The sequence below is a fragment of the Prinia subflava genome, chromosome 3, assembly GCF_021018805.1.
Source record: "Prinia subflava isolate CZ2003 ecotype Zambia chromosome 3, Cam_Psub_1.2, whole genome shotgun sequence".
NCBI classification, from domain to species: Eukaryota; Metazoa; Chordata; class Aves; order Passeriformes; family Cisticolidae; genus Prinia; species Prinia subflava.
Window position 1 is genome coordinate 86,284,740 of NC_086249.1, and position 24,977 is coordinate 86,309,716.

General features: G+C 36.3%; 1 protein-coding gene across 4 annotated transcripts in view; it reads left to right on the top strand.

Moving 5' to 3' along the window:
* Window positions 1-24,268, top strand: part of STS (steroid sulfatase) — a 104,996-nt gene extending 80,728 nt beyond the window's left edge. For all 4 annotated transcript variants that reach the window (XM_063392802.1, XM_063392804.1, XM_063392803.1 and 1 more), the window contains one exon: window positions 21,011-24,268. In XM_063392802.1, coding sequence (XP_063248872.1) covers window positions 21,011-21,393 — 383 coding nt within the window. In that variant the 3' untranslated portion in view covers window positions 21,394-24,268. The remainder of the gene's footprint in view (window positions 1-21,010) is intronic.
* Window positions 24,269-24,977: the final 709 nt, after the last annotated feature.

Here is a 24,977-nt window from a genome sequence, read left to right on the forward strand (position 1 = left end):
AAATATCAGGTAATTTTCTTTTGCTCTGAGAGACTTGTGCTTGCTGATATTTCACAGAATTGCAGAGTTACAGAATAAGCTGATTTGGAAGGAACCCACAAGGATCACTGAGTCCAACTTGCTATAATTGCTTTGGAAACAGCCAAGATATATAGTCCTAGTCCTGGAAGGATGATTTCCTGTTATTTTGAAACCTCATAAATATATGTAATTTAATTTATCTGTTAAAAATACAGAGAGGAAGTGTACAGATACATGTTAAAAAGTACAGTGATTTCCCATTATCAATACTTTTTCTGCACAGCTGCCTAGTATACTGTAGAAGTACCACTATATGAAAGCAACACCTTCAGAAAAAACCCGCTATATTTTCTTTCTTCCTAGTAGGGTGTGATTACCTAGTTTTTTTAAAGCATTGAGTAATTTTTTAAATCATTAAGCATTTATATTAAAAATAAAACAGATGTAGGATCTGCCTTTACTTTCTTGAGCTGAGCCACCCAAAATTTTGTATTGCTTTCTGTGATGTACCTCAGATGATACTTTGGCCTGTTTCAAGTCTGATGACGTTCTTCTGCTTGAGCAAGTTGACCAGTACTTTTGTATTTGCTAACTTTATAATTTAGCATAACAGAGTACTAAAAAACTACCAAGCGCACTGTCTCCAGCATATTACTGGCATATGAACCAGTACAATTAAAAAAGCATTGCTGTGATAACTTAATTATACGGAGAGGATTAATCAGATACAGAACCTATAGCTGAATGAAACTGCATCTTTCAGGTTTCACTGATTGTGTGCAAAATTTTGATTTGATAAGGAGGAAATATATTGTAATGCTGTGTAATAAACATTGAGAAATATAATGCAATACAGTCTGCATTATAAAGAAATAATTATCTTCACAGTATTTTGGTACTACTGATAAAAATATACTAATTTTTCCGATAAATGCTACAGTGACTTTCCTAGCAGAACTTCACCTTTTCTGTTTGAAAATAGATTTAGTTATTCAGTGGAATCTGTCATTCAGTAAACAAAAGAAAAGGGGATTTTCTATGGCAAGTTCAATTGAAGCAGACTAGACTGCAGCACCAGTCTAGCTTATTGTGCAAATAAAATGACTTTTAAAGACAGTAGAAATTCAATAAAAAGCTTTATGTAGAAATTTCCCACTTTGCTTCACTTAGCAAAGAATATACATTTCAATTAGTGTTTATATTGATTTTCTTGAATGCTATGATCTGCCTAGGTTACTGAAATTATTTCAATCAAATTCACCAGTGAGGGATTCTTTCTGTAATATCACAGAATTCATAACTATTCTGGTTCCTGGCTATTGCAATGTTTTCCAGCATCCAACAGTATTTTATGAGACATCTTTTGTTCTATGGCTAGAGGTTATAGGCCCTTCCTAGTCATGAATTTAGCCTTTTTCTACATTTTCAGCTGTAAAAAATGAAGGTTAAAAACAAACAAAAAGTAAATGAGAGAGAAATGTTTTGGTTTGCAGTTTTCAGATGATATATATAGGCTAAATTTACAAAATAATGTTTTGGGGTTTTTTTAGGAGTTTCCTCCAGATTTAGTGTGACTAAAGACATTGGAGTCATAATAAAGAGAGGACGATGCATGAAAAATCTGCTCAGAAGGGTCATTCCGTAATAACTTCTGATTTGGACAAGTGCAACCTTTCTTGTGAAACTGAGTTAAAATAAGACCTCTTTCTGAAGAAATTAAATATGAGGAATACCCTCTACTTTCCCTTACCTCTCAAAAGCCCAAGGTTATGCATGCCTTAAAGGGTAATTGTTGCATCGTATGGCAACAGTGACCATCATGTCCAGGAGGTACAAGCCGCTGGCAGGAAGGGGACAAGACAAGCCTCTGTTTTGTTAAGCACAAGAATCCATTTTATTTCCCCCAGGACTGGGGAGGGGGAAGAAGGTGAGGGGAAAGACGGAGAGAGGGACAGGGGCCGAGTCATGGGGTTTTATAGGGTGTTGTAGGGGCGGAGTGTTAGGGTTTGGGTCAAAGGAGGGGTTGACACATGGAGAGTAAGATCAGATTTCAGCCTCTTAGAAACGGGAGGATTCCTCAGGTAGTGAGGGTTACCTTATAAATACAGAGGCTTGCATTATTTATGGTGCTATTCTTAGCTTAATTTTTTGTAATATCACAACTTGTTCAGTGTTAATAGTTACAAACTGTAGAATGAGTTCATATGCTTGTAATGCTGGCTTGTGAGCACGATATTGTACTCAGACGAAAAACACAGGAGTTGGAGTTTAGGCAAGTAAAGAAACTGGAAAACTTCTATAAAGCTCTAGAAGCAGCTTGAAATGCTTTTTCTACAGTCAAGTTCTCAGTGGGAAGGTAGGTGAACCTAGTGGGTTTCTCTAACAAAGAGAAATGCATTCATGGGTATAAGAGAGATTTTGGAATGTTACGTGGTGCCAAAACACTTGTTTGTAAATGCCTGTCCTTCCTTGTATGGTCTTCCTATTGCATCTAAGGAATATAATTATCCAGACATTCACAAGGTAAATGAAAAGTTTTGTTTGCTCTGAATTAGAAAGTATTAGAGTTTTTCCTATGCACTTAGTATTTTAAAGATCTCTCTTAATATTGCTTCCACTTTCTGAATATAAACAAAAAAATTTCAAATCAATCATTCTCTAAAGCCTCGTAAGCTTTTTTTAAATAATTATTACATTCTTAATAATAACAGAGAACATTTTTAAGTGTGGTCTTTACCATAGGGTGAACAAGTGGTACAGCAGCTTCATTTATGGATGTGGGTTGTGCTTGTTATACACAGAAGACCCATTGGCAGAACCCATACCCTTGCCTAACTTTTCCTATTCTTTTTGCTTGCTTCCCTGAGGAGCTTTTTCAGTTTACGGTTTATTTGCCTTCTCTGTGGGCAACAAAGGACTTAGAAGATGTTACAGATTAGTAAAGACTTACATCGATCCTGAGAATGCCAACAGTTATAGTTGCTTTCATTACTTAACAGTACAAAGGAAGGTAAATTTAATAGATGCTTGATCCAGAAATTTCTTCTTTTATACAGCATCTTCAAAGGAGAGATACTACCATGTGACTTTCACTGCTGTCAAGGAAACATTTTGTTTCCTTACAAAGAAACATCTTTTTTTATCAAATCTTATCACACCAACCTTGTATCTTTTCTCAGAAAATAACAGATGAGAAAGGATAAAACAGAAAGAATAAACATCTAAAGGAGTAAAACTTTCCTGTTGTCACAAAAATTCTAGATTTCTAGTTAGAAAGAATAGACTTTTTTTCTTCAGTTACAGTAAAATTGATGCAGGAACATTTTTGTCTTAGGAGGCTATTTCCCCAGTGAAAGACCGTGGTAAATGTCCCTTGACAGTGCCATTATACACACAGACTTTCAGTGATCTTATCAGAGTGCTTTTTCTTCATATAAAAATAGAAACCATAACATACTGGTCTGTTGAATTGAAAATATCTTGATCTAAATTAGTAATATTTTTAGTGAACACAGAGAGGTTGACAGGTTTCAGTGATCATACACTGGCAAAGGCATTTAAAGTAGATAATTCAGTGCTATTTAAACTTCAGCTTTAATGGTTTGCTGTCAGATATTTTGTCGTGCACTTGTGACATGTACAAAAGTAAAATTTTAATGTATTTTTTCTGTATACTCCACAGCTAACACTTAAATGGAAAAAGGTATCTGAGTTAGAGCAACTGTCTGATATATTTGAATTTATTTATAAATTTAGCAGTAGTCAAAATAACAACCACATAAAAGACTAGGTAAAAATGCACTGCAACTTTCAAAAATTAATTTCAGCATTCCAAGTAACATTTAAAGTGAGTCTTTAACAATATCTGGAGCATTACACTTCCAAAAATATCTTTAGTTCAATGTTGGATTTGAGCCTGCAGCATTTTGCATGTTACATTCAGAACATAGCGCTGATTCATCCTAATTTTAAAATCATATTCAAATGGCATATGTTGTCTTAGGCGATGTTCTTCAAGTAGTTAATGCATGCACAACCCACATGGAGTATTCTGTGTGCCACAGCCTCTAACATCATATTATTCCTCCAAGAAAATAAAACAAACTATCTGTTTATTAGAGAAATTCCCTGGAAACTTGACTGTCAACAGCGAGGTGACTTCTCAGTATGGCATAAAAAGACCCTGCCATGAAAGGCAGAAAAAATAAACGTAGAAGAAAGCAGTGAATGGTTGCAGGCCAGGTGCACTTGAGCAATACTGAGGTGGAGGCCAGTGCGCATCTGTGGATGATCTGCACTCTGTACCATGTAGTTGCTTCTAAATTTAAGTTCTGATCAGTACTTTGGACTAAACACCAGCAGAATTACTCAGTAATCAGTGAAACCGTTCTCAGCCTGAGAAAAGCTCACATCTCAGTACAAAGAGTGGTCTTTCTGCTGCTTTCACTCCATTTTCTGTGATCACAAAATATCAGAGGGTATGTAAAACACTGAATTTTTAAAGTGTCTTTTCTTAAGGCCTGTATAGTTTCCTAAAACTGAAAGTAAGGGGGGGAAAACCCACAGTGAAACACCAAAGAAATTTTACTTGTTGTGTTATTCTAAGTACAAAAATTTTGTAGTGGATTTGTATGGAAGCTGAAAGAGACTAAATTTCATTTGTAGTTTTTTATCACAGCTCTTTCAATGACCTCCTAGTAAAAAAAAAAAAAAAAAAAAAGCAAATTAGGTGAAATAGTATAGAATTGTGACATTTTTCACATCTATTCTAAGTTTTAGCCCTGAATTGATTGAAAATAATTCTTCAGAGGCAGTTTGCTCATATTCAGGAGAATTTTATGGTCGCATGGTTGTGGGACTCTATCGTGAACATTTCTGAGACTCAATTACTCAGTACTCTTCAAGACTGACATTTTAAAGCAAAATAGGTTTCTAGCATTCACAGTACAAGGGGGAAGTTAGAAATCATGGTTCACTCACAACATTAAAAGTCAACAAGACTATAAAACCTCAATAAAGATAATGAAAATTTAGCACTTAGAATTACCATGAATGCTATAAAGAAAGGTTGACCCTTTTAGTATTAGGAAATATTAGCCATCCTTAAGATAATTCTGTCATTACTAGGTGTGTGCTAATTCTTCAGGTACAACCTGGTACCTGTGTGTTGAACATTAATTTTTAAATGGTATTATAAAATACAATACCACAGAAGCAAGATTCTCACTTGCTCAGCGAGAAGAGTCAAGACTCCATAGAATCTTCAACATCAACTTAATTATATTATCTGGGCTGTTTTCAATGCCGTAAAATTTTTACAGGCAGTTTTCAGTCCGTAAGTCTTTCTGTATGGTCTTGTGATAAATTGAGACTGAATCTCAGTCCTAAAAGCTTAGTTACCTTAGCATTAGTTTGTATCCTTGACAGCAAAACTTTTTAGCTACAAAGCTTTACAGCTTGGACTCAAAACCAATGTGTTGATTACTGTGTTGTTGATAATTCCAGTTTGAATTCTCTATTCTAGCTCTTTACAGAATTGAAATTTTGGAAGATTTTAGTTGATTCACATGGGTTTTCTTTTTTGGTTTGGTTTGTTTCGTTGGTTTTTTTTTAAACAAAGTTCCCCTCCCATCCATACCTAATGCCAAGCTCCAAATACTTTATTATCTTCCAAAAGCCTTCATTGTTAATTAATCACTTGTTGAAGCTGCTAAAACAGTGCCATGACACATAAGCACAAAGTTAATTAGAGAGAGCTAATAACAAAGTATAAATGGTTTCATTAAGATTTTGACTTTAGCACTATGAAAGTACAAGAGTGAAATATTAGGCAAGAAAGTGTGAGTAAATAAATCTACCTGAGTGAAGAATTACTTATTCTCTGAAACTGGTGTCTTAAAAACTCTAGAATTTCTTTTGAATGCACTTTTTGCTACTTATAGGATGATCTGGGAAACATTTAGATTAGGACTCATTAGTTCTTCATGACCACGGTATCTTAGAACTGCAAATCCTTTAGTTCTTTGACGGTCTAAGTCCACTTTATCCCACAGCTAGTCATGGAGGCACTTTCATGCACTTTCTCTGCTTAATCTCTCAAATTATCCCAGTCTAGCATATGGAAATTTGTTGGAACTGCATTGCTGTTTGCTTTTGATCAGCTATTACCTTTTTGTCTCAGACATGGTTGTTTTACAGAGAAATTAAATTCCTGGCCACAGTAGATAGACTGTGGGTTTTAGGCAATGATACAAAAATGGAATTTGCCAGGCTGTAGGATATCCTTCTCTGTTTTATGCAGCATATCTAAATTAGAAGCTAAAACAATTATTTTTTAATATATATATGTCTGCATCAGGTGCTCTATATGGTATCATAGTTTTATTATCTGATTTCTCAAAGTCTAATACTCAAACATAATTTTGGGTTGTAAATATTATATAAAAGTTTAATGTTATGACTTCCACCCATAGAGGATGATACTGATAGCTCTATAATACTGAGTGGTGAACTGCTTGTAGTATTTTTAGTTGACAATGATTTTTTGACTCTGAAAAACAATGTAATTTTTACTAAAACAAATTTTCAGCTGTAGCCAGAGGCTCTAAGACCACATACCGTTATGATTCAGAAACAACTGAAGCTCTTGAACATTCAGGTCAGTTTTCAAAAAGCAACCTACAAGAAAGCCAGAGATTAAAGAAAACTTACCATTTTTTTCCAGATGAAATCAGTTTCATCAGTGAGGACTATCCGTATGTATGCTGTGAAGGCATGAGCTTATGTGCAAGTATGAGGAGAAATACATGTTTCACAGAAGTGAAGACAGTTTGAATTATGCTGTGAGAGGGAAGTTTTTTCTTAAAGCTGGAAATTCGCTAAAAAAAACCTAAATAACATATGCAAGCTTTTAGCCTAACAGAGCTGGTCAGAATAAGAAGACCAAAGGTAGAATCTAGGAAATAAGGGAGAGGAAAAAAAGGTAGCTATTACGTCATGCTGAAGCTGAGGTTTTATATAGCTGATTTTTTCAAAACAAATACAGAAAACATGTAAAAAATTTTTTGAGTCCTGTTTGCAATGGTCACTTTGAAGCTTTGAAGAAAAACTTTGGAACTCCATACATTATTTTGATTTTCATTCTCTAATTTTATGTTTTGAGTAAGGAAAAGATTAGTAATCTGATGCATTCTTTAGTGGCAGAAAATATATTATGTGACTTGAAAAGGGGATTATAATAAAACTAAATCCATTATGAAAAACTATTTATGATACTTGAAATATTTCGATTATGATATTTGAATTTTTCAAAATTATCAAGAATTACCAGTTGTTTTTACAGCTATATTCTATTGAATATCATACTTTGACAGTTTTGAGGTGTATCCTGAAAATCTTGCAAAGTGCATTAGTAAGCTTATCTTAGCACAAGACTAATTCTAAACACAAATGTCTCAGTTCAGTTTCACGGTCAATGGAAACATAATCAGTCTGTGGGTAGAAATGCAACTGGGAAATGCAGAAAATGGTACAAGAATACACCTTGTTTTCTCATATGCTTCAGTGCATTCAGATGTGCTCTAGTGGAGCTGTTGGGTCATTTAGAAGTTCTGGTGGTTTCAAAAATGCTGAGCAGCACCAAATAGCACAGGACTGTGTTGTGGCAACAGAAGGCTGTTGTAGAAAACCGTGCTGGTATTTACAGAGAGGCTTTAATGATCAAGAAAAAGGTGCTGAGAAATTTTTTAAGTGGATTTGAGAATATGAGACTAAATAGATTATACAAAGCCTGTACCTCCTGATAATTATCAAAGGCCTCACTTTTCTCCCCCTTTTATATTGCCAAAATATTTGAGGTCTCCAGATAGGAAGTGTTTAATACCTACCAGTGCTTTTAAATGGTGATGGTATACTGATTTTTGAAAAAAAAATTAGCCAAATGAAGCCAAACCAAAACAATAACCCTGAACTAAATTCTGGGAAATATATTTGAATGTTTAGCAACCAGCAGATGGAACTAAAAAAGTAATGTGCCACTTTTGCTTCAGAAAATATTTTTGAGTACATATCTGTCAAAGCATTTAATCCATGGGAACTGTTTGTATTTGGAAAATAGAAAATATGAAAAAAAAAAATCAACATTACTCTCTTTAACACAGCTTAAATGGGAGAAAGTTATGTCTTTTAATTAAGAAAATTAAATATAAATTATTTGAAGGTTTAAAGTATTGTTCCATTAATGGTCATTTTTCAAACTAAGATGTAGGCAAGTGATTGCAAGGACAGTATCTACATGTCAAGCTTGATAAATCTGTTATTGCCATTGCATGTAGGAGTCAGAAACAGGTTTCTACCCCGTTAACTGGTGAACCTTAGAGCTTAGCTGAGCCTGTCAATGCAGTCTCTGCCTGGACACACAAGAACAGTTGCTATGATGATTATACTTGGTCTTTTCTATCTAATTTCAGGCAATTTGTTAATTTTGTGGACCAAACTGACCTTAGTTGGGGTTTTTCTGTTGGTTTTTTTTGGTGTTTTTTTGTTTGTTTGTTTGTTGGTGTTGGTGGGGGGTTTTTTGGTTTTTTGTTTGTTTGGTTGGTTTTTTGGTTTGTTTGGTTTGGTTTGGTTTTTGGTTGTTTTTGGTGGTGGTTTTTTTGTGGGGTTTTTTTTTGTTGGGTTTTTTTTGTTTGTTTGGGGTTTTTTTGTTTTCTTTTTTTGGTTTTTTTGGGGTTTTTTTTGCCACACTATATTGTTAGATTTTTGCATTTCAGGTGCTACATACTTGCAAAAGCTTTGTGAAGACACATGTGTCTAAAGGATATAGAGGAGAGGCTTTAGGAAGGCATAAACTCTCTGCACTCTTGGACATCTAGGTAGCTGTGTAATATGTTTATATATGGGTATCTTACTCCTCCTGTAAATTTTGGTCTGCTCTTGCAGAGATAGTTGCGGAAGAAGATAACCTTATCTTTATGCTTAGCATTTTGGTCTTTTTATGTTTGATAGGTGAGTAGTGGTCCAAAGTTGTGGAGTTAAGACTAGACAGATCTATGACATTCAGCAGGACAGTCAGAGCTTTCAAAGTGAGGGTGTATGGTCTGGATCCATCCAAAGTCTGATGACAGGTAAATTGTTTAGCAGGTCCATCTGCCTGGCCTGACTATCACTTGAATGCACTTTGGTTGGAAGATTTCCTGTTCTCTAATCCTAACTGAATTTCAGGTTCCTTTTCATGTCTACGGAGTCTAAGTGCCAAGACCTCAGTTAGGAATTCCCTCTGGCTATCAGTAAAAAGCTTAAGAGAGTGTTTAATCTTGGACGTGTTCAGGGTAAACGGCAGCTAGTTAGAGACTTCTTTGGAAATGCTACAGAAAGTGTTATAATTAATCACAAGATGAAATTGAGGTAAATATCTGTCAGCGTGCGGTGCACTATAGTATGAAGGAAGGATTACTGCAAACCACTGCTGAATGCTAACCAAAACCCGGTTTACAGCTGAAAATCATTCATGTAATCCATTTTCTTTTCCATTGCAATGGATAAGGAATGTGTGTAAGGTTATTTGCCTTGTGAAGAGTAACAGAAGTGCTTAGAAGGGGCCATAGTAATGAATAAAATACAAAAATATTTCCAAGTCCTTCATGTTGCCATTACTATTGTCAAAGATTATATAAGGAGTATTTTAACAAAGAAACCAGATAAAATTGAGAGATGAAGGCTGAGTTTGCAGAACTAAATTAAAAATTTAATGTAAGATTCAACAGTCCAAAAACAACTACCAGCATGCAGATGTTTCTATTTCACAATATCATGTCATCACTCTTAACTGCAGTGACGAGGGAGGGTATATATAATATTTATATCTGTCATGTAGTGCCAAAAGCACTTTCAGTTGTTCTGAGAAAGTACAATATGTAACTGAATGACTTCAGACTGCAAACAGTTTTATATTCTCTTTATTTATACCACTTCTTAAAATAAAGGGTTAGAGCCCTTAAAGAAAACCATAATGTATTGCACTATACTCTTAGACCAATAAAAAGATGTAGAATTTCATGCTCCAGGATAAAGCTTTCTTTGTTTAACTTGTCTTTGTAATTGTCTTGCTTGATGTGTCTTGGACCTCATAGTGCCACAAGAAATAATAATAGGTGTTGGATTAAGTTTATGAGATAAGTGCCTTCTTCAAAGATACTTTGAGGCTTGTTAGAATTATTACGTCAAATTATATAGTTAGTAAAAAATAAAAGATCAAGCCAAAGGCAACAAACACCTTTTCTACCACCTCATTCACAGCAGTGGTCTACCTGCTGTGCTCCAGAAACTGGAGGGTAAAAAACTCCACCAGTGTTCCTTTTGCCACTCCTGTATCATTGAAACCCCTCACCCTTCGTGACCCATGAAATTTATTGGATAGAGGTTTTAAGACATTTTTAGGAGAGATATCAAACACTGCCTGAAGTTCTAGCACTTTTGGTGTTTTTACACAAAAATCTGAAAGAAAATAATAGCACAGAGAATAAAGGACAGTGGCTGGAGTTCCCAAGGTCTATTGCTGCTTTCTTCTCATTTGAGATGAATTTACTCCACAGCTGATTACATCTCAGCTGAGCACTGTGGGCACTGTGTAGGACTGTCCTATGTTGATGAATCTCTCCAGGAGGCCCAGGAGCTGGGAAGGGCTTTGTTCAAATGCTGCACGCAGGTCTACGCATCACATAGCTCAAAACCACCTGGATTTACCTGGATATATGAAGCAGCATGCCATCTTTACACAGACATGTATGTACCATGTTTACACAGACAAGTATGTGCCGTAAGAAGAAAAGGCAATGCGATCTTACCAATGAGATACTGAGTAACTGAAGGATGTATGTTTGGAGGGAGAGGATGCTGCTAAGCAGACATGAGTTTAATCTTCAGAGAGGTAAGATGTGAATGCCAAACACTGTTTCTTCTACAAGGTAGAGTTGTCCAGTGAACAGGACATTTAGACCTGGTAAAACTTGATTCAGATTGCTTCTTCCTATAGGCCTTGAGACAACATTATATAAATTCCTCAAAGTATATCCATTAATATATATCAGTGTTGCAAAGAAATAAAACTGTTTTTATTAACTGTTTTAATAAGCAATAGCACAGATGGCCAAAAAGAATTCACTCATTATTTACTGTCAAATAGTTTGAAGTAGGAGATTTGATGGAAGTTGAGCAGCATATGCAGATCCTTGCTTAAACAATTAGTTAAGCACACAGCAGCTTCAGTCATAGAATACATTGTACTTTGCTAAATTTAAGCATGAGGTTATTATTTTAAGCTAAGGTAGGAATAATTTGTTGAACTGAAGGCAAACAAGATTAAATCATCAGTAAATTCACAGGGATTTTAACATTCACTTCAATGCACCACAACTCTACAAAAAGTGTAGAAATGGAATTTAGAATAGACAATGCAACAGGTAATTGAGGGATGGGACAAACCAAATGAACTGTGAGACAGTCATCTACCAAAATCCTTATTTAAACTCCTGAAAAAGTTTGTGAAGGATTTGTATTTGAAATAGTTAGTAGATAAAACACCAAGTGAAAGGAGCATGCCAATAAAATGTCTCTCTCTTCTGCAATAAAGGAAATGAATGATAGTAGCACAAAAGTTACAATAGACGACACCATACATCAAGAGAGCTCTTAGAAAATGCATTGTGGAGAACAATTGTGCAGTGGCAGGGGGATGAATTAGATGACAAAAAGAAAATTCACTTGAAATAACCTGAAATGAGATTTTATTCCTATTTTCTGTAACTGGAACAGAAGAAACTGTACATTTATATGAGCAAGATACAGCATCTCATAAACAGTGTTGATGTAGATGTACTGTAGTTAGTGGCTGTATTTCAAAGGTCATTGAATGATCATTAAGGATAAGTAATTTTTAAAAAGTATGCAGAAGTAACATGCATGAACAAGGAAGGCAAACCTCCCTATTTTCTAGCCATTTCTGTCAGTGAAATACATGGATTTTACATGTACTTGAGAGGAGGAAATTTTTAACACCCTATGGATGAACACTGTGGAACTTTCATAAGCAACAGCACTTTGTAGATAGATATTTGATCTTAAAAACAAAATTGAGGGTAGACTAGAGAATACTGGAGAGGCAAGTTCAGCTTTCTAAGTAGGGTGACACTTCATGCTGAAGGTGAGTCCAACAGAACTGTGAGTGGCCCCTGCATTGACAGTGGCTTTACTGACAGAGAAATGTCTTCCAGCACCTGAGCAGAATGAGCAGAGCTGGGTGCTAGTAACAGAGTCCACAATAGCTCCAGTCCTGGAAAATTGGTGAGTCAAGTTCAGAGTCCACCCAGGGAGTGCAGTTAGGAGCAGGAGGAATGAGAGCACAGACAGAGCTGGAAGGGAGCCTGTAGCCTTGGGACATCCAGAGACAGGGCTGGGAACTGGCCACTGCTGCTCCACTCAGACAGGGACTGATGGCCTTGAGCTGAAATGGGAATCCTGGTCCATGGGCAGAGTGCACCAATGAGGGTCTACCCAAGGGCTGGGCAGGGCCAGCGAGGCTTTTTGGTGCTCTCAAGGCTCACAACACCTTGTTTTTTTAGTAAACTCTAAGGATGGTGATGACAACATGTACATGTCTACAGTGTAGATGCCTACAGCTGAGCTAAGCTGAGCTAGTCACTCTCCTCAAAAGAGAAAGAAGCATGGCTTTTCTCATCGTAACCACCTCTAACAAAGTTAAGAAGCAAATGTGTATAGGCTGGTAACATGAAGACCCATAGCTTACATAAAGACCTGCATGTTGTTTGCAGTGATCCAGAATTAGGTGAGGCGACCAGATTGTCAGATTGAATGCTAAGTAGCAGCAAAGTGATGAGCAATAAATCCTATTATAGTAACAAATTTAAAACTGGAGATGCCTTGCTATGTTTCTCACAGTCTGAAAAATAGTATTATTGTGCTAAGTGACAGGAAGAACATTATAGGAGTCTTTTGAAGTTGACTGGGAATTCTAGACTAAGGGAATTTATTTAGTGTAATTTTTTTCTTTTAAATCAGTGGAGATTCAAAAAAGGGCTTGTCTACAAATATAGATAAATAAGTAACCATTAGAATGTGCAATAAAATGCAAAGAGTGAATTGGTTTTGGAACAAAAAGCAGCATTTTATCCATGCATTAATGTCATGAAAGAACTGACAAGAATGGTCAGAAAGATATTGAAATGCAAATCCTGAATTGAGTGGCACTGTCATAAATATCTTTAAAATCTAATTAAGAAAGTGCCACTCACTTTGCTTGTTCAATTTTCCTTTTAACACTAGACTAAAATTGTCATTTACATTGTCTGTTAGCTATCAGCTCTCTGAGAATCTTTTTACTTTTTTTTGCAGGTGGTGTTGGTGATGGGGCAGCTCTTATTGAGGAAGCATAGGTGTCCCATCACAAAATCACTTTTAAAAACTTCACTAAGTCTCATTCCTTGTCACCAGACTTGTCTTAATACCAAGACACAGTGGCAAAGTAATCTATCAAAGAAATTGCACAAAAACTTGTAGCAAAAGGTAACAAGTTTCCATAGATACATAGACATATTTTACAGATATTAGACTTTTGCTTGTATAGTTTACAGCAAAGTTGTTTCTTGAGGCTTCCTCAAGAGCAGAACACAAATGATGCAGAGCACTTTTCTGGATTTGAGTGTTGCCATTTATGAAAAACATTGAAATGTCAGTGTGATCTGGACTACTGTTTGTTCTCCACTGAAGGAGTTAAATAGCATCAAGTATCTGATTCATAATATGTAGGTCATGGGAGAAAATTCACTTTTCCTTCAGTAATAACTCCTGAGTCTTCACATTACTTACAGCACATTTTTGTTGGACAGAGAGTAGCCCCTTTCTCCCCTCTGAATTGTCCTTTTACAGAGTTTTCATCCTTTTCCTGTCTGTTTATTCCCCTTTCTCTGCTTGTTTCTAAGCTTTTAGTCTCGCTGATAGTGAATCCTCTTTTCATCCTCTTAATTGATCAAACCCTTGTGTGAGTCTTTCCTTTCTGCAGCTGCAGAAGCTGTAATGAATTCTGACCCTCATGATGGTTCTTCTGTCATTTGCCTTTTGTTTTTCAGTCTCACAAGTTATTTCACTTCCACTGTTCTCTCTAGAGAAGCCTCCTATTTTAAAGTGGATTTGGAGTTGGGTTCTTTGTTGTTGATGGTGATAATTTTTTAAAAGATCTTTATGGTTTCTTCCTTTACTCCTTATTTTCTTTTTGATTATATCAAAAAGAAATTTATTTTTCTGCATGAAACATCTGAATCACTTGTTACTATTTTTTGCTGTAGTTCATCGCAACCTTTTCATCTACTTGATTATTGAAGATATTTTGTTTCCCTGCTTTCTAATTTGGGTTATGAGCATCATATTCACTCTGTGTTTGCTGCTTTTCTTTACCTGATCTTCCTTCCCCATGTCATGGAGGTACCACAATCAAGGAAAGCTTCCAAAAATCTCAAATCGTCTCCCAAATCCCTTCTTTGTGTTCAGTGTTTCAACCACAGCACTGGAGGAAGCAAAATAAGCATCAAGTGTCATTTACCTCAACTATCTCATTAAGAATTTTAATTTGCTATCTTGAGCCTCATATTGGAGCTGCAGTTGAATTTGGGTGGCACAGTTATGGACATTTTATTTGATAAGTGTGAAATAACATGACTGTCAAAAGGGAGAAGAGCATTTCCAGCGTGAACAGACATCATGAAACGGTTCATATCAAGCTCAAGAAAATTGACCTAATCATCTGATACACATCTCTGCTCCCAGTATTTTAGGTAGGAAAGTGTTTCCCCTGACAAGCATGACAAATACTGTTACAGTATTTTCTTGCCTTTGCTCTGCTCTATGACAGTGGCAGCAGAGTTATTGTTAGGCTTAGGCAGAGATATTTATACCCTGGGATTTGCAGTGCTCCATTCCCTACCAGCATTCCCCTTCTTATTCTGGGAGAAAGAGGAAAGAGAGACTAATAAAAGGAATGAAAAGAAATTAAGTACTGTCCTTTAAAAAAAGACTTACTCTACCCCTAATCATAGCAAGAGCATAAAACAAACTTATTATCATAGTTATTCATAGTTATTTAAGCTGAAATGGAGACTTTTTTTTTTATTTTTTTTCCTTCCTTTCTGCTTCTTTTCTTATTTTCACTCCTCTTTATCCTGGTTTAGACTGAATGCTAAGGGGGAACATGGCTGCAGCATGGAAGACACAAGCCAGACTTCATATACACCAATTCAATGATTCAGTGAACGAGTCCTTACTAAAAAAAACCCAAACAACAACAACAAAAACACAAACAAAAATCCCAGACAAACAAAAAACCCTAAACATACACTCCCCTACAAAAAAAACCCCAAAAAACAAAAAATATACACCAAAAAAGCTGCAGAGACTTTTTTTTTTATAAGCAAGACTATTTTTTTAATAAGCAATAAAATAAGGCTTTTCTGTTTTCAAGGACTTTTACTATAGATTGAAAATGACCAAGTGTTTTGTTTTGTTTGTTTTGTTCTGTTTTATTTTGTTTTGCTTTGGTTTTGGTTGGATTGGAGTTTTTTGTGGGTTGGGTTTTTTTTCTGGTTTGTTTTGGTTTAGGTTTCTTTTTTTGTGTGTATATGCCAACATTTTGTTCTGTCTTCAGCATGCCATCAACTGCTGCTTAGATGAACTAAAAATTATGTGGACCATTCAGCAAATATTCTTCAAACAGATCTTTAGCAGGTGTCTGGATTATTTCCGTGAAATTAGTACAGATGGAATTTTTCTTCCAGAGCAATATGTATTCTTCCATGCTGCTTTCCCCTAAGCCATTCAAATATGAGACATAACATTGAATTATAACGCATCTTACTTTAGCAGCAGAATTTCTATACCCACAGATTCTTCCCTTTTAGGACTTTCTTCAACAAGAAAACACTGCAAATGATAAATCAATTCTTTTTGAAGATGATGGTGAGGAATTTAGGAAAATAATTCTTTTTCATCTACTACAATTCAACAGATAATCTTGACTTCTGAACAGAATTCAGTGGAATTTTCTCATGCCACAGCTCTTACTCTAGATAATGAAGTTAATGATAAGATTTCTGTCTTCAGCAGTCTGGACATGGTTTCAGTGTGTGTTGTATTTTTCCTGCAGCAGTTGTTCAGTATGATTATTAGCTATTCAGGAATGTACAATCCTGTAGATCCTATTCTAAATATTTTGAAGTCACTACTGCTGCCATTTTTTTCATGGTTTTCACTCAAATACTGTAAGTTCTGCATAGTTGTTTAAGCAAGCCACTTCCAGCAACAACTGATTGTTGTAAACCAACATTGTCTCTTTGAATATCACTCAGTTATTCTTCACCTACACTGGGACATGACGTGCTGTCTTTAGACTGATGTAACAAAATAACACCGTAAGATACCCAGACACGTAAAACAAATATCTTAAAAAAAAATTTTAAAAAAACCACAAAAAAAAAACCCACCAAAACATTTGCATTGTAAGAACAAAAACATTACAAATTTTTAAATTCAAATGGTGTATTTTTATAAGCTGCTTGAGGAATGAACACAGTCATAAAAATAATATGTATAGTTTCATTATAGTAACCAAATTATATTGGCTTTCCTATATAGAGCTATATATAATTCTACAAGAATTTCAAAACCGAAGCCTTTTCTACATTGTTAGAGCTGTTATCTTAGAGCTGAATATATGTGATATCTGCTATGAATAAGATTAGCAGAGAACCTAAAAATTGTGAATGAACTTAGGGGAAGCAGGAAAAAAGGATTCAATCTAATAAGTTATGTGAAGAAAGTAATTTCCAAGTGAGTAACAGCTTTCATCTGCTACTGTTTAGAAATACTGAAAAGCATGAGTTAGAGTGGGGAGCTGACAATGGCTACAGAGCACACTTGAGATACAGAAAAGGCTGTCTCAATTTATTTTGGTCTGCTACACCCAAATGGCTCCACTCAGATGCATCTGAATTCAAGCAGGGACTAGCTCCCCAATGTACAGTGGAGAACAGCCCTGTTTAACTTGTTCTTCTACGGAAAGAAGCAACACAATAATATGAACAAAGGAAATGACAGTAGCTGCGAACCTATAAAGCTACTGTCATAGATTAAATTCAGTGAAAATGAAGTCCCAGGCAATAACGCAACAATAGCTTCCATTCACATCAAGAACTGCTTATCAGAAATACCAGTTAGCCATCAATGATTAAGAAGGGTGCTTTTATAACAGAAATGGCATCCCTATCCAGTGTGTCACTTCATCTTGGATATATTAATATATCTTACTGAGAGAGACTTTTATTTCATCTCATGGCCTCTACTGGTCTGTTGGAGCTACTATTGTCTGTATGAGAGGATAAATAGCTGGGTTAAGGATAATAAAAGGAGTCTTCTAGGGAGATTGAACACTGAACAACTATATTCATAGCAGATTTGCTTGGACTAATGTCAACCTATCTTAATTTGAAACTATTTAGAAGTACAACTTCTTTAGTTTTTGTTTTTCTTAACATGTAAAGGAAAGAGGTATTCTGAGAGCAAACTTATTGGACAACTCAGAGAACTGGAGAATCACAGGAAAATGGGATTGAAATTACTTGTGAAGCACTAGGACAGGACCTTTGAGGGTGCTGGAGGCTTAGAGCCTGCCTGCTGTTTTAGAAGGGGCTTGATATACTTGACTTTGGGGAAACACTGACAGTTTTACTACTAACTTCACTGTGGAAGAGACATACAGTTATCTTTTTATATAACAAGGGTTTACTATCCAGATGCTTTAGAGAACACAGGTACCATTAATTACTGCGAGATTAATTTGATCCTTGTAGTTAACCTTCTGACAAAATGAGATTTTATATCAGCTGAGAGACTGGCATAGAGCTCTCTCTTTTTAATATCGTGCCTTACACTGCTCATCAGCTTTACCGATTAGAAGTCTGACAGTTCTTAATGTCTCCTGGTATATTGCACTGGCTGCTCCACAGCCACAGCCACTGACAGATAGGCTTTAGTTTTATAATGCTTAGGAAATGGGTGTTTAAAGTCTGCTGCTGCTTCTCCAGCACAATGTGCAGTTCCAGAAACACTGCTGCAGTGCAACAGATAAACATTGCACAGTAACAGGCTGTGTACTCCCAGAGCTCAGTTTTTGCACTGTATAATCATGACATTCTATAGGTGCTTATCTGATAAAGTACCATCAGCTCTTCAAAACACTAGCAATGTCACTCAGACATGAGATGATGTCACTCATGCCTGGTCCCCAAACCCACGTGTGATTTTGCAACATGCTGTATTCTCTGCATATAACAAAACCTAAACAAGTCTTCATTTTGTGTGGGGAAAAAAAAAGTCATGGCACAACTTCCTTATTTCTTTTTTTTCACCATTTCTTACCCATATGGGCTGCTGGTAGCAACTTTCATTAATTTGGAATTCCCAGCTTTGTATTGCTATCTGTAAGCCCCTAAGCAGATTTGGTGCTACAATGCCCAACACCAAAAAAAGGGGCTGAAAAATTTTATTTTCACTGCCATTCAGCACAAATGTACCAAAAGCTTGACCACAAAGTTCTCATGTGCATGGCCTTATTGGAATTTCTTTTAACTTTTAGAAGCCATATAATATTTTCTGCTGATCTTCTGTCAATTTGTTATAGTGTTGTGACCCAAATTCTCAGGTGTGGCAAGTATTGCATGATCTACACATGGCACACAGTGCACTGATTAATGAAGCCCTTAGAATTTTTATGTTTTTCACCATCCATCTTGCCAACTAAATACATCTAAGGAGCCTGAACCAATGCTTAGTACAGAATTACATGCCTTCTCAGAATGTGAATTCTAAATCTCAGTAAACAAGAGGCATATTTCTTGGAAATGTTTCGTGCATAAGTGGAAAGGAATTTAAGTGGCAGTATTTGATTTTTTTTTATTTTAATTCTAAGAAAACAAGAGATTCGAGTGCCAGACCAACCTTTCAAAATGTTATTCGAGGTAGATGAAGGAATGCCATCTTATGTTACCTGGCCTTATCTTGCTCTGCCTTCCTTTAAATTTCCTTTAATTTTTTCCCAGTGCAAGACTGTGCCATTGCAGCTGTCACAGCCAGAGCCTTTTAAAACCTGCCACGTCCTCTTGTCTGTGCCAGCAAGTCACTCAGCCTGTGAAAGTCCTCCCCTTTGCTGGCTTCCAAGAAGCATTTAGAAGGTTCTCCCAGTCTAATGTGTATAAGAGCCATCCCCTATCTGACCCCGATGTAAGTGGAGACAAAGTCAGCTGGTAGTCCCCAGGTTCTGTCATTGAATTGGTTACTGAAGGTAAAATCACTTCTAATGTGAAAAATGCTGTGGAACAGAAGAAGATGTAAAGAACCTTAAGGTCACCTACTGTCCTTTAAATGCATGCTATAGTCTAGAACTGCAGCCTGTGACACTTAAGTCTGCTGAAACATTTCTCTTTAAAACCTTTTTTATTCTTTAAAAGCTGAATGTGATGTAGTTACAGTGTGTAAGCAGTTTATGTCTGCTCTACCCATCCCACATTTTCTAGTGCCTTCCATTCTGTTGTACTGATGAGTTGATTAATAAACATTAACTACTGTAGCACATATAAATCTTTAAAAGTCTGTTAATAGGTTAACAAGCTTTCTGTGACCTTAACAAAATTCAACAAAGTACCAAAAAGAGATTTTTCACTCAATATATAAAAATTTGAGGTGATTAAAAAAAAAATCAAAATAAGGTGCTGAGAAATGTAAATTGCTGATGACTACGTTTTCCAGTGTTTTTATAGTCTTAAGTGGGCAGATAATCTGCATTATAGATCTCAGTCGTTTAGTAACCTGCTTTTATTAAGCATAAAATACAGATTTTTCTTACTCTAATTAATTGTTCTTTGTTCCATTTCTGAAGAACTATATACTTCATTGGCTGGAGGAGGATGATGTGCTTCCCTGGAAGTTCTGTTCTGTCTGTTTCTGCCTTTCCTATCTGTTCTGTGATACTTGAGGAAAATAGTAACAACTTTTTTGTTCACAGCTTTCTTGTTAAGTGTTTTCTGATCCTCCTCTGACCTGTTTGAGAGTGGTTCTTGAAAGAACCAACTGACATTGCTTATTCTTATTCCAAGAAATAACTAGGATTTTCAAACAGTGACATACCAACTGAAGTTACATGAGGATGGACAGTTCAGTTTTCTGTACACAGAAAATTAAGCTAAGAATGTCTATAAATGAAGAACTTTAGTTCTCATTTTGCAAAGCAGAATGTCACCTAGGAATTGTGCTACTGTAACTGCTATTTATAATTTATATTTGGAAAAATGATGCAGAAGCAAAAGACAGGAATTTAGCATCCATTATTTCATGTCCTCTCATGTAATAATATGAGTATCCAGAAGTTTGCAATGAAAGCAGGGCACAGAGGAACCCATTAGCAATGGATTAATACAACAAAGAGAGGAAGAGAGGGAAAAGGTAACAATGAAATCGTTTTGATTGCCAAAATGAGAGGCAGATAGGGCCCAGCAGTGGGTAAATATGGTCAAGAGGCAAAAATACATTTTAATAATCCTTGAAGAAGACTCAGTATATATTTCTGCAAATCTTCTTAGCACTATTTATGTAAAACACAACATTATTTAAAGTATTCTATGATTTAGTTAATCAGAATTCTTCCAAGGGAATGAAATTATCATAGTTGTTTCATAAATATGTGTAGCATGAAAATCACCATGTTTTGCTTATTTTTTGCTTTACTCAATCTTGTTTTACTCTTTCATTGTGCTGCAGTTTCTGTTACAGAGTGTCTGTAGTGACTTTTTACCAAAAGACATTTCCTAAGACCAGGGGCTTTCGTTTTGTCATTTTATCACTTTATTACCAGCTGTTTTGTGGCTGTAAATTGCAGGTGAATCTGTCTGGAAAGTCTTCTTCTTCACTCCAAACTTCAGTCCTGAGGACTCCAATGGTTGCCATGATTCTCACGTTTGCTTCTGCCATGGAGGATTCATTACACGACATGATCCTCCACTGCTCTTCGATCTGTCCAGAGACCCTGAAGAGAAAGTCCCGCTGACTCCAGACACTGAGAGCCGATTCTACGAAATCCTCAGGGTTGTACACCAAGCAGTAGACAACCACACCAGGTCCCTGCATGCTGTTCCTAACCAGCTGTCATGGGACAACATTCTCTGGAAGCCATGGCTCCAGCTCTGCTGCTCATCTCTCTTTCAGTCTTGCTATTGTGACTATGAGTCAGGAGGGAGGCCACTGCGGGTGCCTTTGAGATAAACAAGCTGCAATTCCCTTTCAGAAACTGGACCAGCAGAGTGTGGGTGTCTGAACTGAACCTGTGGTACAAGCCTTCAGAAGGTTTTGTTGTGTTGGAGCAGGACCAGTCTTCAAACACATATTGCAGTAGAAGAAAATGTGCTAGGACACACCTTCTCTCCTCTGTCTTTATCACACAGCATGAAGGACATGTTGCCGTCCTCATCTACACATGGGTAGACTTGTAGGCATCTTCTGTGGGAGATAATTTCTAGACTTTCAGCTTGAGCTTTTTTCTTACACAGCAAAGACTTTACCTATTAGTTCTGTCAATCACAACTAATAAATGCACGCGTTCCTGTCCTTTTTACTAAGTGTTATCCATTAGTAGGACATAGCACTGAGTAATTGAAAACAGAGAGATAATAGTGGAGAGTGACTCCTGCGACAGTCATTTGGTAACTGATAGATAGGTTAAGAGCAGGCTTGCAACAGATCTCTGTCCATAACCATGACAAATGTGAAAAAACCTGACAGATTGCCAACAGTCTAACTTTGAATGTGCCATAAAAATGCACAGAGCTATGGCAGTGGAAGACCTTGTGTCCATATTAGAATAATGCTCCCCAGCATCCCCACTGTCCTATTGCGTGGCAGCAACCTTTGTTTCAAACGGACACCACTTCAAGTGCATCAGCTGTATTCTTGAGTGTGTACCATAAGTCTCCACATATATAAATATATATATATATATATGCACAAGCTGAATTCATAACCCTTAAATCCTTCAATCTCTGATACAGGCACACCCTTATGATCATATTACAATTGATAAAATAAAAGATTTGGTCCCTAGTTGATATTTGTGTTCCAAATTCACATGATACTACAAATTTATCTTATTTATTATACCTATTCTTCCATTGAGGAAAGTAATCACAAATAAATAAAATTTGGTCTTCCTTTAAATATCTTTGCCATCTTTTAAGCTCTCTGAATAGGATCTATCATTTTCTGAAAATAAGCTTGGGCTTGAGTACTTAAAGCCAAATATAACTGTCTCTGAGTTCTTAGCAAGGTCTTGGGAAATCTACTGTCCTCGAGGGCTAATTTTTGTATCCATTTTTATCTCTGTCTTATTCAGGCACATTTTCTTTCCACTCTACAGGCAGACAAACTATTTTCTTTGGCATAGTGCAGACGAAAAGAAGATATCAGCAAAATACTAAAATGATTTGATGCCTGATAATAGAAGGTGACTTGCTCCTTATCAGAAAGCAGCAGTTAATTCCCACATTACAATGTATTAAAACCTGTTTGGGGCAAAAGTGATCTGTGATGATAGTAATGCGGTAGCTTCAGTCAGCCAGCATTAAGATTGTGACCCAGTTCTGGTGAGCTATTGAAGCTTTTCCTTTAAAAATATACTGTGATGAATGGTGTATTTCTCTGTCTGTAAACTTAGGCTTTATTTGATTTTTCCATTACAGTTTCATTCAAAATTTCATGCTCTGTAATATTCAGAAGTCTCTACTGGGAAATGTACATTTTCCTTGAAGCCCTATTTTTGATGTTTCACCTTGTGTTCATGATCTTAATTATGTCCTGAGCAAACTCTCTGTAGGAGGCAAAGCCCCATGACCAAGATTTATCACTGAATGTACTACATAACCTTAGGAGGAAATATGCCTCTCATTTGAGTACAAATATTCTTCCATGAGAGTGGCTGCCTTTCAATGTTATGGTAGGATCCATACATCCCAAATTTTTGTTCCTCACCATGTGGCCCTAGAACCCCTTGGGGCATGGCACTGGTGCCAGCCTGTCCCTCCCTGCAGCCAAAGGGCAGCCCAGGCTGTGGCCAGAGTGCCAGAACACCCCGGTGTGGAGGGATGCTCTCTCCAGCTCCCACAGCTCTGCCACAGCGTACACAAAAGCTTTTCAAACAAGTACTCCCAAAGAAAATGGGAAAAAAATATGTTGTGTGTTCAGTATACAGTGCTAACTCAGACAAGGGATTTGGTGTCATTAGATCTACCTTGTTTCCACAGTTTATGGTCTGTGACCTTCACAGAGATCTCAATTTATATTCTCAAGGACACCCACACTGACTTTTTTTTTTATGAGGAAGATGCGGTGTTGCTATTATTTCTTTTTCTTTCTTTCTGCAGGTGCAAGATTTTTTTGTTCTGTTAGGCACAACAGTTGTTCTGTGCTGCTTGATCAAAGTATCAAAAATCATGACTTTTCTACTGCTCTGAGTTCTTCTTGCCTGAATATGACATTTCTTTCATACCTCCCTTGGCTTTTGATGCCATTTTTCTAATCTTTTGTTAAACATCCACACCCCTAAAATACTTTTCCATCTATTTCTTTACCACTCAGTCCTGTTTGCTTCTCATAGTGAAGGCTATTTTGCCCTAATCAATCAGAAAATGAAAAGTAGTCTTGTCATAAAATTTGATTTGTAGGGCTCCTTGACTCTGATAGCCTCCTGCTTATTTAAGGTCCAATAAGAATTAACTTTGCATTATGAAATATAAATAATTAAAGCATACCTGAGATGCCCCAAATAATATGAAATATTTATTTTTTTGTGGCACAAACTTCATATTTTCCAAAATATAATTTAGTACAACATTTAATACTTCAACATATGCGGAAAAATCTGAAATACATTCTTACAATTTTTCCTTCAAGAAACATTCTGTGAAGAAAAGAGCAGTATTTTTCATATTCTGTGTTAATACCATTTCATTTAATACCTAAAATAAACCCTTCCTGTATTGCAAATGTATTACACTTTTCAGTGCTACACCTTTTGTTCTGAAAATGACATGTCAGATCAGGGTAATTAAAGAAGTCTTGTTTATCTTCAAAATAAAGTGTGAAGGACAATAAAACATTTGTGTATTGGTACTGCCTGATCTAACAAGGAAAAGTTTGGTTTTAACAACAGGTTATTGATGGGATATACATGATTCACAACTAACTAACAAGGAAGGCTCAAGGATATGTGCTGCTCTGATGCTTGGAAACTGACTTTCAATCATTTAACGAGCACTGCTCTTGTAGCATGGTGCCTGTTTGTAGGATATGTCAGTTTAAAGTGGGATTTCGGCTTCAGAGGGTAGTGTATTCCTCTAAAGTATTGTTTAACAGTGTCACATCCTAATTTTTGACAGAGTCCCTGTACAGCCCCAGAGCAGGTCATTTAACTCATTCCTCAGTTCCTGTGCTGCACTCAGGAAGGGAAACCAGTATTTCTCTAACTGCTGGGAATACTGAAAGAACAGAAAATGCTGAAAATGGTAAGCTGGTAAAGGTGAACTTTCTAGTACCTTCTCTAGAAACGATGCAATTTAAAATCTGCAAAACTAGGATGTAAAAAATCCCCCTAAATGAGGGGGTATGCGATACCCTGAACTTGAGGTTTGCAGGTGAGTTCTGTGCATAGCTTAGTGCATGTGGGATTGTGATCTGGAGGAGAGAGAATAGATGGGTAAGAAAAATACATACTTGGGATTCAGAGAAATTTATAAGTCACATTTTAAAAAATTATATTTATTCCCCTTTTTAGCAGTCAGGAAACTATGTGGAATAAA